At 39.7% G+C, this 18,177-nt stretch overlaps 3 protein-coding genes across 3 annotated transcripts; all 3 read left to right on the top strand.

Moving 5' to 3' along the window:
* Positions 1–5,343: 5,343 nt before the first annotated feature.
* Positions 5,344–7,870, top strand: LOC101298540. The gene has a single exon (XM_004287760.1). It carries the CDS (start codon positions 5,617–5,619, stop codon positions 7,621–7,623), a length of 2,007 nt encoding a protein of 668 aa, XP_004287808.1. The 5' UTR covers positions 5,344–5,616; the 3' UTR covers positions 7,624–7,870.
* Positions 7,871–11,522: 3,652 nt separating this feature from the next.
* Positions 11,523–14,157, top strand: LOC101297664 (ferredoxin--NADP reductase, chloroplastic-like). The gene is made up of 9 exons (XM_004287757.1): positions 11,523–11,833; positions 11,948–12,182; positions 12,303–12,439; positions 12,574–12,652; positions 12,777–12,868; positions 12,959–13,036; positions 13,345–13,407; positions 13,500–13,734; positions 13,866–14,157. The coding sequence occupies exons 1-9, from the start codon at positions 11,729–11,731 to the stop codon at positions 13,931–13,933; spliced, it is 1,092 nt and encodes a 363-aa protein (XP_004287805.1). The 5' UTR covers positions 11,523–11,728; the 3' UTR covers positions 13,934–14,157.
* A 652-nt stretch (positions 14,158–14,809) lies between these two features.
* Positions 14,810–15,893, top strand: LOC101298250 (cold shock protein 1-like). The gene has a single exon (XM_004287759.1). The coding sequence runs from the start codon at positions 14,862–14,864 to the stop codon at positions 15,630–15,632; it is 771 nt and encodes a 256-aa protein (XP_004287807.1). The 5' UTR covers positions 14,810–14,861; the 3' UTR covers positions 15,633–15,893.
* Positions 15,894–18,177: the final 2,284 nt, after the last annotated feature.

The raw sequence follows: 18,177 nt of genomic DNA, 5'->3' as shown, positions 1-18,177 counted from the left end.
TTGTCTCTATACTTCTATATGAACAAAGCATGAGCTTCCAATTAAGAGCATCGCCATATTCAGCTAGAACATCACAATCTGGTCCCCATTTAGATCCTTTTCTTTTGTGTTTATGGATTACACCATTCCTCAAGAAAAGACAGCAGCATCAAATTAAGCTCAAAGAAATATGCATGAAAGACATCTTTGAAGATCTGTGAATAAATGATTTACCCCTGATATATTTCACAATTCACATATATCAGTTAATAACTATTCTAACGTACGTACGTATTCCATGAATTACATCATATTACCAAATTATCACGACAGTTTATATTTCTTACAAGATTTTATGATATATGTCTTAAGAGTACAATGAAAGACGTTAATTTTAAGTGTAACTACCAATTTTTTCATTGTCAATTTGTAAGTAGTTGGATTATGAAATTCATATATAATTCATAATTTAGTTGGATTATGGAATTAATATTGGAGTTACTTAATGTTGGATTATGAACCCTAATTCCATTACTTAATAACAATAATAACTCCAATTTCATGGATGATATCATTATCTTATCACATTATTAGGGTCTCCATCTACGACGACTATTTGATCGAGCAAGGATACTGTGGCCATCAAAATTATAAGTTGCTGCAAAATATTTACTCAAATATCGTATTCAGAGTAGTCTCTGTTGGACGTACTATTGCACTTAAAAAACCAAACACAAAATGTGGGAAGACCATGAACCAGTCACTTTTCAAAGTCTAATTTAGAGGTCCAACTTTATTTCCATATCCTCGTGAACGACCCGAATGAATCTCGATTACCACATAAATTAAAGTAGACACATTTTGAAGAATGTCATGCCTAGCCTAGTATCCAATATTCCAGAAGGCATGCGATCGAGTAAGAGTAGCTATCTAGTTAGTTATGAGGTCCCGTAAATCTATCTATCTCCATGCCAAGCTTCTTATAGCAGCAAGAAACCCAAACCAAGTATAGCCTAGCTTGTTTGGAAACTTATATAGATGTGTATTTTTTCTTACATTAGGGTTCATCTTTCTTTATCACGGCCAACGTACGTTATGATTGAAATTTTATCGTTCGATATTCGGGGAGTTTGGTCATTCATGCAATGAGTAATTATTCATGTCTAATCTTCTGTATATGTATCTTTGAGATATTACCCAGATCGAGTTAATCACAGTGAAGCTCGATCACTTAATAATGTCCCCATACTTTTACTAATCACTCTGACCTCGTGATCGATCATATATCAACAGAGAATAGCGGATGAGCTAGATGCCTAGCTAGATTAACAAGATAATTATCGAAGTGCCTCAAAGTTGTTGACAAAAGGCACTTTGATCATGACCTAAACCGAAGGGGAAGACACACCGATCAATCAATCTTATGTGGTATGTATTTCCATCGTGCCTGTACGAGAGCTAGCTAGCTAAACTCCTGTCTGCATCACTCACTCGCTCCCCGTCTCCATCTTTCATCTCCATTTTCCCATTGTTTTCAGAAAACCAATACTACTTCTGGTTCTGGAACACTGCTTAGCTAACTTGCTGGCATCCAAATCATTGCTTGAAATAGTCACAAATGTCTATAATACAAACTGAATCTTCTCTATTACTGCATTAGTTCATATCTACCCTAGCTATCTAGCTAGATGGGTAGAAACCAAAGAATTAGGATTCCATATTCTTCGTCGTTAAGAGGGAGCGAGATGGACCACCAAGTCACGAACCATCCTACATTGTTTGCATGCATGCAGCTATAATTGTCCGCGTGTACGGTGTGCCTTGTATATGATGAGTTTATTAATCCCCATCTATAATTAGATCTGTCATCTGTGTACCTTATTTGTATGTATCCTGAAATAGCTACTCAGTTATTTGCTTATCAGCTTATGGTGCTTGAAGATTCTTCTGCTCTTTCTACGTAAATGGTACTAATTACGTGGTCCAAGATGCTATTCATGATTTTGGCATGGAGTCATCGATTACGTATTTACGTTAGCTAGATAGGTTGGCAATAGTCGAACGGTTGAACGACATACCTAGTCAGGAATCCGGCATTGAGTGAAGAGCGAAATAACTTGTGTGAATAGCTAGCACCACCCTATGTGTAACGTGTGTGCGTGCATATATAATACACCGATTCATGCACTATACTTTGTAGAAGGTTGTAATCGCCTCAGGCTCTCCAGATCTCTTACATGCATTTGTATCAATAACATGATTGAGAAAAATTCAAAACATAATTAACAATCAGTAGTTTGCTGTTCTTCTCTGGTTCTCCCCTTAAAGGTGGTTGGAGACTTGGAGGTTAATCTGAAGCTTTGCTATATATGATCTCACCTCGAGCTATGTTTTTTCAGTTTACCCCAGGTCTCAAAATTTCACGTCGGAATTAATCTCATTGCATCTCTGTAATCTCAAGTCATTAATATTCATCTATCATAAACGATGCTGTAATTTGGTACATAGTTACGTACTAAAATTCCATGCCAGACCCTTAATTTTTGTTTGACATTATTCTTCTTAATTTGTTCTCCATGTACCTATGTTACTTTTGAATTTGAAAATACATACACTTCCGGAAACATAAACAAAAATGGATCAATCGACACGAAATGGACTACAAATATATCTAATCATGCATCCCAAGAACATAAGCAGAATATGTATATGATATCCATGGACCATTATCGATTGTCAAACAAGAAATCAAATAATTCAAGTTCGGGACCATTGATCTCAAAAAGGGCAATAATTTCGTCTTTGAATTTGTTTATAAATTCTGGGTTATATGTTCTGCATATTTCTCAAATATATATATGTTCTTCATGTTTGAAAAAGACTTCACTGCATGCCCATGAGTCCCTTTCAGTATCCTAATTGAATCTTTCTCGATCATCCCTAACACTGTACCATATTGCTTCAAAGGAAAGCATGCATGTTCATTCTCTTTTCCTTAATGTCAATTGATTTGAATGAAGTTCTTGTTTTATTTAAATGGAAATCATCATATTTCGGGTAAAATGTTTCTAGTGTATTCAACCTCGACCTAGAGCTGTGGCCATTTTAGACTTGTGAGCCCTTCAAAAGGTGAAAATCCCATTTTCATTAGCGGATCAGCAAAGAAAATGTTGATTAACTAAAGTTTTCGTGGGTAGCACCAATAGTTTTGCCAGCTCCTCTCTCTACTCATTTTCTTATATATTGTCTACTGAGATTTACACCAATCCAAAGCAACTAAGTAAGGAGTATTTCGAAATACAAAAAGAATGAGGGAGCATAATCATAGACACAATTCCCACCCAAGATTCCTAAAACCTTCATACACATTAGTTTATTACAATTTGCCAGCTCCCAGATTGCCAATCTTCTTCTCACAAACTAAGAAACTTTGAAAACCAATGCAGTCATGGAGTCGACAAAGAACATAATATAAATTATTTGGTAGTAGCTAGTTGTCCAACTGTAATTTTGTTATAGCATAATGTTCAAGATAACAGCAACATTTCAACTCCCATTTTCCAACTCACTGCAATTTTGTGGCTTGTTAACAATCAGTTAATCCAGTATAATCTAAGAAATGAGCCAGAATATTATGTGGCATTTTGGGGCAAACCTACTTGGCCTTGGCTTAAGAACAAGGTTCTTGCGGTCTCTCAACAGTCACAGTTGCTGTCATGCAATGGCCAATGGATAAAGCTATTATTGTTAGTAAACCTCATCATTTGGACCTTCGGCCCTACCCCGCCCTAAACCGTAGGGCCGAAGCCTTACCCGACCCTCCAATAAGACAGGCTGGCCTTAGCCTTTTTCAAATAGGGTAGGACAAGGGTCAAGCAAATGATGCAGTCAGGTGCAATCATACACACTTGTGTTTTTCCTTATCCAAAAATCCAGTATTGGAACATTGCATAGTGATACAATTATTGAATTGAGGCATCGATGATTCTACATTTCTCCAAAACCATCAACATTTTTTTTCAGTATGCGTCATGAGATCTTAGCCATGTTCATCAGAAAATTTGTGTCCCATTTTTGGAAAATGTTTTTGTTTGTCGGAAATGGATCTTTTGTGTTTTAAGAAATTTTTCTTTATAAAAAAATAAATTACAAAGAGAAACCTTTAAGACATCCTAAATTATAAAATTTCAAAAAGAATGCATTTTGAGCAGCAGAGGGTAATATATCAATCAAACTAACAGTTCTGACTTATGGCCAAGCAGGTTGGCCAATGTTTTAAGAGATTGAAATCATTGAATCATTCTCAAAAAAAAAAAAAAAAAAAGAAGAAGAAGAAGAAGGTGTTTATCATAGGGACTTTCACCGACTACTCGTTTCTTATATTTCGAGGGTAAAAAAGAAGCTGTCAATCTCATACATTTTTCACTTAAAACACAAGTTTTTTAACTCGTTACTAATCGAGTCGAGCTGACCCATCAAAACTAGGCCGAAGATGAAACCGGTCCATGGATAAACTGTTATGAACAAGCATAATAAAGCCACAACCAGTTGGGCTCGTCCAAGCCTAAAAGCTTGTAGACAAGCTGGTTTTTGTATTTGTTTATTTCTTTCAATTCTTTTTTACTATATTATATATATTTTTTTTCTGATGCAGGGTACTGCGTTCTGATCAAACCTAACAAAGTCTTTAATCATGTAGGTTTTTGTAGAAACTAATTTTGATTAATCTCTTGCAGATTTAATGTCGTCATCACACGATACAAAAGTAAGGAGCGAAATGATATTCAGATTCGAGATTTCAAACATATGTAAACGCTTTTAAAAAGTTACAATTATGAGCACGTACTTTGTATTTTCATCTCATCTAATCCCTCAAGATAAAAAGAAAAAAAAAAGCAACAACAAAAAAAAACCATAAAACACCCACCAGAAAAGCATATCCTATAAAACTTAATCCCAGATTTACCATGATTCACTCCAAAATCCACGTAATTAAGGCAATAGATTCCGATATTTATAAAATTGCCCTCTTAAGAAGAGAGCAGTTGAAATTTACAGTAGCCAAATGTAATTCACCTACCAAAAACTGTACACACCCTCCTCCTATGCATGAACAGCCTTCTTCTCTGCCGTGGACCCTGTGGGGCTGGTAGTTCACCTCCGCCAGCCTGATATCAGATTCTCCATTTTCCCCTCTGGAATTATTTACCTAATTTCCATTTATTATTCTTCCTCTCTTTTTCAGAAAATTAATTAGAAAACAATATTGAAAATCAGAGCTGGGAAAACGAAATGAAAAGAAGAAGGGTTGGTTTGGGGGGAGGTGACTATTATATAAACGAAGAAAAACGCGTTTGACCTGTCATCGCCTTTCTTCGTAGAACTCGTCCACTCCAGAGAGAGATAGTTTCAGACTATTCCAACACCCAACAACAAACCCCTCAGAGAGAAAAAGCTTCTTCTTTCTGTCCAATACCTTGTGAGACCCTGACTCACATTTATGTTTTCTTTGTTCTCTCGGGTTTAACAGGTTCAGAAATACAGGGTAACAGCAAACAGGAAACACCCATCTTGCTTTTTCGGGTTTTGTTCTGTTGATCTTCAGTCAAATCCGATTTTGGGTCCGCCGTGCCGGCCATGGCGGACATAGTGAAACAAATCCTGGCAAGGCCGATTCAGCTAGCGGACCAAGTGACCAAGGCGGCAGACGAGGCCAGCTCGTCGAAGCAGGACTGCCAGGAGCTCAAATCCAAGACGGAGAAGCTCGCGGGTCTGCTCCGGCAGGCTGCCAGGGCCAGTTCCGACCTCTACGAGCGCCCCACGCGTCGGATCATCGATGAGACCGAGCAGGTGCTAGACAAGGCTCTGTCTTTAGTCCAGAAATGCCGAGCCAACGGGATAATGAAGCGGGTGTTCACCATAATCCCGGCGGCGCAGTTCCGTAAAATGTCGTCGCAGCTCGAGAATTCGATCGGCGACGTGTCGTGGCTGCTCAGAGTCTCGGCTCCGGCGGATATCCGCGAAGATGGGTACTTAGGCCTGCCGCCAATCGCGGCCAACGAGCCCATTCTGGGTCTCATTTGGGAGCAGATCGCGATTCTCCACACCGGTTCTCTCGAAGACCGGTCCGACGCGGCGGCGTCGCTGGTTTCTTTAGCCAAGGATAATGATAGATATGGGAAGCTGATTATTGAAGAAGGAGGAGTTGGGCCGTTGCTGAAATTGATCAAAGAGGGGAAGGTTGAAGGCCAAGAGAACGCTGCCGAGGCTCTCGGGTTGCTCGGAAGGGACCCGGAAAGCGTGGAGCACATGATCATTGCCGGAGTGTGCTCGGTGTTTGCGAAGATTCTCAAGGAAGGGCCAATGAAAGTTCAGGCGATGGTGGCGAGGGCAGTGGCGGAGCTGGCAGGGCATTACCCGAAATGCCAGGATCTCTTTGCGCAGCACAACATTATTCGATTGCTTGTGAGTCATCTTGCTTTCGAGACAGTTCAGGAGCATAGCAAGTATAGTGTGACCTATAACAAGGCTACATCGATTCATGCTGTTGTTGTGGCTACTAATAATTCGAATGCAAATAATATTCCGAAGAAGGGGAATGAGGATGAGGAGAAGCAGAGTTATATGCAGATTCCTCATCCTTTGGGGACTCGGCAGCCGAGTCAATTGCACAATGTGGTTGCTACAACCATGGCAATGCAGGGAGGAGGAGGAGCGACTAAGGCTCCTCTACCACCGGCTAATGGCACAGCTAATGTCGCGACTCAAATAAATCATACCAAGAGCAATAGCAGCAGCAATGTGAATCAACATTTATCCCATCATAATTCAGGAACAAGCATTAAGGGGAGGGAATTGGAGGACCCTGCAACCAAGGCAAGTATGAAGGCGATGGCAGCACGAGCACTTGGGAACCTAGCCAAGGGGAACTCGACCATTTGTCGTAGCATTACAGAATCAAGAGCGCTATTGTGTTTTGCAGTGCTATTGGAAAAGGGCCCAGAAGATGTGCAGAAGTATTCTGCCATGGCGTTGATGGAGATAACAGGAGTGGCAGAGAAAGATGCCGAGTTGAGAAGATCAGCATTCAAGCCTAATTCCCCTGCCTGCAAGTCTGTCATTGATCAATTGTTAAAGATCATTGACAAGGCAGATTCAGACTCAGACCTCCTGATCCCCTGCCTGAAAGCAGTTGGGAATTTGGCCAGGACATTTCGTGCAACAGAGACGAGGATCATTGGCCCATTGGTGCGCCTTCTGGATGAACGAGAAGCCGATGTTACCAGGGAAGCCTCCATTGCCCTCACAAAGTTTGCCTGTACTGAGAATTATCTTCACCTCGACCACTGCAAGGCAATAATAGACGCTGGAGGTGCCAAACACTTGATCCAGCTTGTGTATTTCGGGGAACAAATGGTGCAGATTTCAGCTTTGGTTCTCATGTGCTACATTGCACTCCATGTACCGGACAGTGAAGAACTTGCCCAGGCTGAGGTGCTCACTGTGCTCGAATGGGCATCCAAGCAATCTTATATGACCCAAGATGAGACTCTTGACACCTTGTTACAGGAGGCCAAGAGTAGATTGGATCTTTACCAGTCCAGGGGCTCAAGGGGATACCATGGATTCAATCACAAAGCATAGTGATTCCATTCTTTAGTTTCTGTTTTTACCTTCTCATGGAGTGTAAATACTTATGTAACTTAGAGCATCCTCATTCCTAGTCAAATGAAAGCAATCTTTCTTCTGTTTTTTCTTTTTCTTTTTCTTGTTACTATTTTTAGATGGTTGGTGTTCAGTGCCAGAAAGTGGATTAGTTTCTCCATCTCTTTCTTTGTTTCAGTATGTTCTTCCCCAAAGAGAATATATAAACAACTTTTTTTCTTTCTGATTTTGGTATTGCTTGTATTTGATCATTATGCTAGTAAGCTTTCACATTTTTTCGAAATTTGCACGTAACTTGGCTTGTATACGTATAGCAAAGTGAGAAAAAAAAGATGCTCAAGGCCTCAAGGGTCTTGTCTGCATAAGTAACCAATCAATCCCAAAACGTATTAACAATGTAAGTGGCCTAATATTGTATTGACCTAGTTAATAGCCATCATGGGAGAAAATTTCAGCCTTCTGACTTAGAAATTTTCAACCACAACCCCAAAAACTGCATCTATTTTACTCTCCACATCTGATTAACCAATAGCAGAGAGAGAGAGAGAGAGAGAGCGAGATACAAGTGGAAGAAATCTTCAACTTCCAAACAATTCAAATAAAACCTAATCAGAATCAGAACTGTTTAAACTTCCTGATCATAAACAACTGAAAAAACTTTTCGGGCTCATAATGTTCAAATCAGTTTGAGAGGAAATCATATCAAATTATCAATCATCATGGCCCATGGACCAATTATCAGTAGTGTAGCTATCCGTGGAAGACAAGATCATCAGGAATCATTCAGTAGTATAAGCTGTAGCTCTTCTCTGGGAAATAATATAAGTACTATCTGACGACTATTTCCTATCAACGTACATTGCAGATTTACCAGAATCAAAATGTGGTAAGAAATAAAGCTACAATGTTTTCAAGCCGAATTTTACATACAATAATGAACAAGAAGTTAATAGAGTAGCTACATCTGTGCATATTCACATGCCAATGTGAATCATTTAGAAAAAGATGTAATGCAACCAGGCCCTGGTATTGAAGAGTAAATCAAATGCCAACGTGCATGTTGAAAAGTTCTTAAAAAGATACGAAAATACCCATTTGCTTGATTTCCAGTTAGGCAACAAAGATGTGTAGGCCTACTTGTTTGTTTTCCAAACTTTCCAACTAGTGTATGAACATTTAATATAATGATTATTATCCCCCAAAGGCATTTAAACTATGGACCTCAAGAGTGCTTATCAGTTCCAATTTCCAAATAAAAGAAGTCTTCTAACTCGTGCTTCATCTAAGAAGTTGAAACAGTCATTGAAAATGATTTGAACAAGAAACGACCTTCAAGTCAATGTTTAAGAACTCACCAGTTTGGTGAACAGGTAAGAGGAAAAACGAAGCAACCTATGTCCGCTTGACCATGTTGTAGACAAAATGAAGAGTCAATTTCCTTCTAAACTACTTTGCACAAAGAAGAAAATTATGAAATGAAAAAGGATATTGACTAGGCTAAAAAGAATCTCAACTTTTTAGAGAGCAGAATGAGTTAACCACATCAGATTGAACAGAAGAAACTGCACAGAGTGAATTCATCTTGCCGATCCCAGGCATTTTCTGTGATATTCTACGAAGGAAATTAAATAGATATATCCAATTGACTGATAATCAAAATAATCGAATACTGGAATCATAGGCTTCTTCAAAATCTGCTTTCTTGTTCTGATAGGATCGGAGGTTGTTTTGTTCAGGGTTTCTACTCTAAGAGCCACCATCTGAAAACATAATTACATGACTTCCTGATCATAAACACAGAGGTAAACACTTCCTTAGGGGATAACTACAGCAGGTACAGACCCGGTAAATATCTTGCAAACTTCCAATCAAGGGACAACAGACCATGTTGATGCAGCATCAATCCCTGGAGCTGACATCACATCATTACACTACTTTTAGGGCCATGGTAGCATGGTTAAGTATTCCCATCTATAATTCTCGTATCACCAAATATCAAGGGGTTTCCAGCACCTCAAGTACAGACAACATTCGACAATCTTAAAACTCTCAATCCAATATCACCAAATTGCCTATGCAAAATTCATAGTGAAAGGCTATGAGCATGAAGAAGGTAATCTATGACTATCCTAAACCCTACACAGTCAAACTATTTGGCATGACTCATGGTTTTGTGATGACAGGTCTAAGAGATTACTGTGTTCCCCAGACACGAAGTTTAGTTGTTCATTCAAATCAATTACCAAAATCAGTGTTCATCTAAATCAAATGACTTGGGACATCTATATACAGATACATCTGGAATGACTCAGGGATTTATGGTCCTTGCTCCTGTCCATTAGTAATAATACACCCGAGGCCCACACCTTGGTTGTTCTGATTTCAAGAACCAGCTCACTCCATTTCAAGTACAAGCAAAGACAACTCTTTTCTGCAAACTTAGACCGTATACAAAAACTATGAAAACCTCCAATCAACACTCATATAAACAACTGATAGAGAAAACAGTATCAAATCAGGCATAGCTACATGCAAAACAGCAATGCCAAAATAAAACCAAATAGGGAAAACGGGATACCTTATTTTTCATATTCATATCTCCAATGCTATCCATGCCTACACATTACTCAGAGCCTAGTGTACATAACAGATTCCAAAACCTTATGGTGTCGAATCACATTTGATTTCAACCAAGCATAAAATCACTCTGTTACAGCTAAATCAACACCGAGAACTACCAGATCAACATGAAAGAAATCAAGGCCACAATATAGAAACAATTCGAGAATCCATGCAGCTACGGATTGTTTAATCCACATTCAAAAACCTAGGCATTAGAAAATCAAATCAAATCATATAGGAGAAATGTAATGGTAGCAATGTAGTGATTAATTTAGTTTCTCAATCCTAAGATTTCAGCTGAGAATCGCGCATGCAAAACCAAAACCAGAGCCAAAGTACATGCAGGATTAGATTTTCAGGAAATTCAGATATGAAACTTAAACTTACCCAGTGACTCTGCGAAACTCGATGAACCCGAACAATTTGGGGTTGTATGGATTTGATTTCTGAGGCAGAGAGAGATAGAGAAGCAGTTCCCGCGAATAAAGCTAAACCGTTTTAATTGTCGGTTTGCAGCCTTCGGCTGGGTTCATCCAGCATTGGGCCAAGAATCTAAGATGGATCAGGCTCCATGTTATTGTGCGAAGCCCAATCTCACTGTGAAGAATTTCATTATTTTTCAACACGTTAGCAGCACGAGTCCTAACTCTGAATCAAAAGCCGAATATTGTTTTAGGGTTTTTGATGTACGCAGCAGGACTGTGCTCATAACGTGTTGGAGAATAATGAATTCAAAGAGAGAACTTGTGTGTTATTGTTGAGCACGTGTCTGTTTATATAGGGGATTACGCAATATGGTAAGAATCAGGATTTCTATTCTAACTTCAAAACTATGATCTCCAAAAATTTACTATCCTTATTCTAATCTATATATGATTACTCCTAGGTTGACTAGGCACTGACAAATTAGGTTTCCTTGAACATTATTAAACATTTAAAATACCCTAAATCTTAAGATTTCAAGTCATTAACTTCAATGTTACCTGCACAATTAGATTTTTTGAATATATTGTTTTTTTTTTTGGATAATTGGAAATAAGTTAGGAGAAAGAAAATTTCCAACTCCAATTAGCATTTTACGTTTTTGGCCCCAAAAAAAATCCTGCCTTTTGCATTGACCAGTTGTTTCTTATGTGAATATAGTCACTCTCATCTTTCTAGGGGTCTCAGTCTATTCTCTCTCCTACAGAACTTTAGTGTATTGCATATTTGGCACTGTTGTGAATCAAAAATCAAAACCAAGGTGCGGTGAGACTGTGAGAGTCATACATTACAAAAAGACTTATCCTCACATCTGCCACTGCATTGGCCTCAAATCTCTACCACCAATCTATGATCCAGTACCCATAAAAAAAAAATCCCAATTTTTCTCTCATACTAACACCATTCACAACCCCATAAAACATCACACATTGCTTCTATCTGTCTCTTCTTCTTCTTCTTCTCCTCTTAACACAAAGCCATGGCTGCAGCTGTAACTGCTGCTGTTTCATTCCCATCATCCAAGTCTTCCACTCTCCCCACCAGAACCTCCCTTATCTGCCCTGAAAGAATCACCCTTAAGAAGGTAACAAAGATTCAATCCTGGCTTTACATTAGCACTGTTCTCATTGATTTATAGGTTATTATGACATGAGTTATGGCCCAAAAAGAATGACATCAGTTTTTGATTATTTTTTAGGTTTATAGAGAAGCTTCTGCTAGTGGGAGAGTGGTATCTGTCAGAGCCCAGGTCACCACCACTGAGGCTGCTCCACCTGCCAAGGCTGTGAAGCATTCCAAGAAGCAAGAGGAAGGTGTGGTTGTGAACAAGTACAAACCTAAGAACCCTTACACTGGCAGAGTCCTCCTCAACACTAAGATCACTGGTGATGATGCACCCGGTGAAACCTGGCACATGGTCTTCAGCACTGATGGTATGACTGATCATCAAAATTCTTATTCTTTTATTGAGCTAAATCCTTGAGCTAAATCCTTGAGCTAACTTGATGTTTGAACTCATTAGGCTTAATTTACTTGTGTGTTGAAATGTTTAGGAGAGATGCCCTACAGAGAAGGCCAGTCTATTGGAGTGATTCCAGATGGTATTGACCCTAAGAATGGGAAGCCTCACAAGCTCAGGCTCTACTCAATTGCCAGCAGTGCCCTTGGTGACTTCGGTGACTCCAAAACTGTGAGTTTGTCTCTTTTCCCTCCATATTTTTTGCTGTGCCAATCACATTTTGATCTTGCTGTTATGTCATGTTGAATTGCTGCCCATATTTGTTTGGTTAAAGTTGTGTTTTGGGTGTGATTGCCTCCATCCAGGTTTCTCTCTGTGTGAAAAGGCTTGTGTACACCAATGAGGCAGGCGAAACTGTTAAAGGGGTGTGCTCAAACTTTTTGTGTAAGGACACAGATCTTCCTGAAACTGTGTAATTTATGTTATTGGCTCTCCAGGCAATGGCTGCCTTAGTCATAATGTTATGGGTATGAAGTGCATCTTGGTTTAAATTTTCTCTTTTTTTCAGGTGACTTGAAGCCAGGGGGTGAAGTGACCATGACAGGACCAGTTGGTAAAGAAATGCTTATGCCAAAAGATCCTAATGCAACCATCGTCATGGTACAAATACCTCCATATTATTCGATAAAAAAACTAGCTGGTTGAATGCTGAACCATCGTGAATGATTACTGATTACTTTATCAATGCAGCTTGCAACTGGTACTGGAATTGCTCCATTCAGATCATTCTTGTGGAAAATGTTCTTTGAGAAGCACGAAGACTACAAGGTAAAAAATAAGTTTGATTTGATTTTCCTCGGAAACTAATCTGACATGGAAAGAATTTAGGAAGAAAATCCCCGTCCAAATTTGAAAAGAAGACAATGGGTTAATGGGGTCGTCTCCTCATAAACAATCTCCTCAGATGCATTTATGAGTGATAAACGGTACAATCAGTGAATGATCAACTATCATAGGCTTGTCTTTGGCAAAACCAGTATATAATATTCATAACGAATCCTTATCTGTTCATAAGTTGGCTCATCCTCTAATGAAAGATCAAATTTTGATATAATAATTTGTATCATGTTATGCAGTTTGAAGGTTTGGCTTGGCTCTTCTTGGGTGTTCCCACAAGTAGCTCACTGCTTTACAAGGAGGTGAGATATGTTATGAGTTCATTATTCTCATCAGTCACTCTTTTTGTCTAGAAATGTATGATATGACGATAAGAAATGATTTCTCAAATCAGGAATTTGAGAAGATGAAAGAGAAGGCCCCCGATAACTTCAGACTTGACTTCGCTGTCAGCAGAGAGCAAACCAACGAGAAGGGCGAGAAGATGTACATTCAAACCAGAATGGCTCAGTATGCAGAAGAGCTATGGGAGTTGCTCAAGAAGGACAACACCTACATCTACATGTGTGGTCTCAAGGGAATGGAGAAGGGTATTGATGACATCATGGTGTCATTGGCTGCCAAAGATGGTAAGAGTTCCATACTACATTGTTCAGAAATCATTTGAATCATATTATATGTGAACTTAAGGTTCTGATTCGCAATTTTATGACATAGCATACTAGATCTGAACCAATTTCGTGTTTGGTGTATCTTGCAGGCATTGACTGGCTAGACTACAAGAAGCAGTTGAAGAAAGCAGAGCAATGGAATGTGGAAGTCTACTAATTTCTGGTCACTTTGTACAAATATCTCTCCTTTTACTATAAACAAGCCATTCTTGAATGATTCCCACTGCAGTATGTAGATAGGTAAAGTAATTGCAATTTTCCTGCTATATCTTTTTTTTTTTCCTTTTGATGAAGCAGCTGTATTATCTTGCCTCGACATGAATTTCATTTCTGAGGATCACGAATCATACACTCTAATAGAAAGCTTGTTTCCTCTTGTTCATACGTTTTTTGTTCAAGGGTAGTTCTTCAACAGCCAAGTATCATATGATTGCTGTGGCATTTGATCATAGCTAGAAAAAGACTCATGCCAATTGCCTTGTATGTATTTGCGTCTTGTTCTATTATTTGGCACCAGAAAATTAAGTAATTATGGGGGACTGAATTATAAATTACTGTACTACGAATGTCTTAATTTGGTGTTCACAAAATCAGTCACTCGAATACGAACCACGATCGATATATTTTTTGCACCTAACCACACATTCAAGCTCATTTCCGGTCGTGCAATCTAACATCTATTGTCCGCTACCGAAGATATCAAAATACTATTCTTCTACTTTCAGATGTTTTATTTTTCGCAATACACAATCGAACTAGTTTAGAGGATGTTGGAGTAAACCATGTCAGAGTATATAAGAAATTCCAAAGCCATCTCGTCGCAGCGGACCCAAACACTAATCTGAAGGTAAAAGCCCAAAACAAAGAAGTAGGTGATTAAAGAAAGATTAGAAACGGGCCTGAAGACATGGATTAGGGTTGTGATTGGATTAGGGTTCTGTAATTATTTAATTCTTAAATATTATTAATATTAGTCGTCATCACCTTCACCCCAACACTATATAAACACACACACTCGGAGTCTAACCCTCGCATACAATCAAAATCAAAGAATTTTCAATTTTTAAGGTTAGGGTTTTCCAACGATGGCTGAGGAGAGATCGACCGGAGTCGTGAAGTGGTTCAATGACACCAAGGGCTTCGGCTTTATCACTCCTGATAACAACACCGAAGATCTGTTCGTCCACCAATCGTCGATCAAATCCGACGGCTTCCGCACCGTCGCCGAGGGCGATACTGTTGAGTTTCTCATCGCCGTCGGCGATGACGGGAAGATGAAGGCTGTCGATGTGACCGGCCCGAACGGCGCGCCTCTGCCGGGGAAGAAGGAGAGCTTCGGCCGGTCCGGCGGCCGTGGCGGTGGGAGAGATTCTGCTGGATTTGGCGGTGCGTGGAGAGGTGAAGATCGCCGCAACGGTGGCGGCGGCGGCGGCGGCGGGTGTTATAATTGTGGCGATACCGGACACAGAGCTAGGGATTGTGATCGTGGTGGTAACGGCGGCGGAGGCCGTGGTGGTGATGGATGCTTTACTTGCGGAGGGTTTGGTCACATGGCCAGGAACTGTCCTTCTGGGAGCGGCGGCGGTGGCCGTGGTGGTGATGGCTGCTACAAGTGTGGTGATCTGGGCCATATGGCAAGAGACTGTTTCAATGGAGGATCCGGTGGTGGAGGCGGCGGCGGCGGCGCATGTTTTACTTGTGGGGAGGCTGGTCACATGGCTAGGGATTGTGGCAGGGGAGGCGGTGGTGGTCGCGGTGGCGATCGGTATGGCTACAGTTCTGGATCCGGTGGCCGCGGCGGTGGCTGTTACAACTGTGGGGAGGCTGGCCATTTCGCCAAGGAGTGTCCAAAGTGAGAGTGCTAGTAAATACTCTTTTAAGAGCTTTAATTTTTCTGGGTTAAATCCTTGGTATTTAGTGTTGGTTCTCTTGTTTTCTTTTGCGCATTGTGGGATACATATGTTGTTTTGGCAAGGGGATTTTGATTTTCTGATGATGTGCCGCTGTTTGGCAAACAAATTCGGCTATAGGGTTAGGTGTTTTTAATCCCATTTGTTATGGGTGACTCCTGGATAATTTTTTTTAATTGATCAGTGGTTTGAAGTTTGGATTATGGTATATCTACAGTCCCAATTTTATGGATGTGTTTGGTTGATTCCTTTATATTCATCTGTTGTGGCATTAACTCCATCTGCATTGTTATCGTGTTCTCTGAATTTTTGTTGTCAGGCATTGACTCCATTTGCATTGTTATTATGTTCTCTGAATTTTCGTTGTCAAGTTTGATTGTTGGATTTTTCTTGTATGGGATTTGTAGGTTTATGTTATCTATCTCTAGGGGTATGCTGAGTTATGTCTTCATCTTAGGTGGTACTTCACTACTGGCATTTTGCGTTCAGTTCTCATTTTGGATTAGCCATGCTGTTGTTGATATTTCCTCAGTATGAGGATACTTGTATGATATTGAATGGTCTTAGATGCTATACTCTGTAACCAAATGTTGGTGTGTTCCTAAGGTCACTGAGTATTAAAATTGTATTGATCCTCATCTTCATGAGGACAATTGAATGTTTCTTTTGTGTTACTTTTAGGGATCGATTTACTGATGCACCAACCTTTTCGTTATTGATGTTATTGTGTATGTTTATACTCGGTGCTTTCATTGGTGCCAGTTTTGGTACAAGATGTTTCCACTTTGGCCTGGATCTTAAAGTTATACCCTTACTTGGTTGAGTGTTTAGTTTAGATGATGTTGCCTCTAATTGTGCCACTTTCCTTGAGATGCTTTCCATACCGGTTGCTCTGCATGAGCCTGAATTTCTTGTGTTCTAAATTCTGTGATGGAACTTGGGTGAACCTTAACTACCCTTTGTTCCTTTGGAACTACACCGTAATGTTGGGTTTGCTAGTTTGGTCACTTGGGGAGAGTCTTTGTTGATGCTGGAGTTGCCCAGTAAGGCAGCTTTTCACTTCAGCGCCTGAGTTTTGGCTGACAAGCATAAGTTCAGTGCAAGTCATATACTTGTTATAGATCACTAAGATGTATTTGCAGTTTTGCAGTCCATTGGTTTATGTTTACTTGTTGATGGGTTGATTAAAGTAGTTGATGCTGAAATCGGTTGGCTTAGACTGTTTTTCTTAAGTCATTGATTGTTTTTCTCAAGTCCTGTGTGGAAAAGTCTGGATAGGTCTTGAACATCTGAGAATGGTTTTTCTTTTTATCTTTTGGTCTGATATGTGATCCAATTTGGGTTCTTCATTATTGGCGTGTGATGTAATGTGGCTTTGTCGCAGTTATCATCTTGGGGCAACCATGTAGGTTGGACCTATTTCATACCTTGGTTTATTTGAGACCGCTCTTGTTGTATTATTGGACTCTTTGGGTTGACCTGGTTTTTGCCTGAGCTGCATTTACAAATCGATCCACAGTCTTGGCCGCTTGAGATTTTGAGGAGACATTATCCCATCTTGTGTTTGCATACTCTACCTGCTGATTGTTAATAAAGAATAATCTACTGCAAAGCTGCCTTTGTATAAACAAATCAACCTCTGAAACATGTTGTCAACTGGGTCAATTAAGTAGACGGGGGGAATCGAGGTACATACTGTGCTTGTTTGTAGTGTGAATATTTGATTTGTTTTCGGACTCCGGTAGTTGAGAATAATGTATACGAAGAATGTATACGAAGACTTTTAAGTTCTTATATCAACATGGCTCATTATCTAATTACTTGATTCTCATTTTCGGTTGTATGAATTGATTTGTTGTGTAAAAATGTTCACCTAGTTATTAACAGACCAAGACATCAACACTCAATTATGTTTGGATATAAATCTAAAGGTAGAGATATATATCGTTAGTTCAGTTATTTTGTTCTTCGTTACTGAATGTAACACTAAGTATGATTGAGCATAATCTGTTTCTTGATTACGTGAAGACCACTGAACATATTGGTGCCGTTATTAATAGAATCGCACACATCAACGACTAAGAATGAACAACCAACCGACTCATAGACTAAAACTCACCTGAGCTCTCTCTTTTGATCTTTGCACTGTAGACCCGTCATGCCGACGAAGCATCCTGTCGGAAGAACTTAACACTTGTCACTTCTCTATGACTCACTCATCAAGATATTTCCTCATCACGTCGTGATCCCGCCACGTGTAAGGCTGATCCCAGCTCCTCGTAGATATTTTATCACCTGCCCAGTTTCAGAGATCTTGTCGCCTACCTGATCCTATCTTCCCAAGCAAAGTAAAAAACTCCGTTTGCCGACTAAAGCCGTACACTTTCCGATCTCCTAGGTAAGACGACATTAACTCCAAGCCTCTGTGAGATCCCTATGAATATTCAACAATCTACGACACCCCATCCTTTGCTTGCCTCCAAAAGCCCCC

This window comes from Fragaria vesca, linkage group LG1 (genome assembly GCF_000184155.1).
Source record: "Fragaria vesca subsp. vesca linkage group LG1, FraVesHawaii_1.0, whole genome shotgun sequence".
Lineage (NCBI taxonomy): Eukaryota > Viridiplantae > Streptophyta > Magnoliopsida > Rosales > Rosaceae > Fragaria > Fragaria vesca.
The sequence above is the reverse complement of the archived record's forward strand: the minus strand, read 5'-3'. Positions and strand labels throughout refer to the sequence as shown.

Excerpts from the sequence above, each read along its gene's own strand:
- LOC101298540 (XM_004287760.1), top strand. The coding sequence starts at position 5,617 with ATGGCGGACATAGTGAAACAAATCCTGGCAAGGCCGATTCAGCTAGCG.
- LOC101298250 (XM_004287759.1), top strand. The coding sequence starts at position 14,862 with ATGGCTGAGGAGAGATCGACCGGAGTCGTGAAGTGGTTCAATGACACC.
- LOC101297664 (XM_004287757.1), top strand. The coding sequence starts at position 11,729 with ATGGCTGCAGCTGTAACTGCTGCTGTTTCATTCCCATCATCCAAGTCT. Across the intron at positions 12,183-12,302 it reads CATGGTCTTCAGCACTGATG|GAGAGATGCCCTACAGAGAA; the intron begins GTATGACTGATC and ends TGAAATGTTTAG. Across the intron at positions 12,869-12,958 it reads CTAATGCAACCATCGTCATG|CTTGCAACTGGTACTGGAAT; the intron begins GTACAAATACCT and ends TTATCAATGCAG.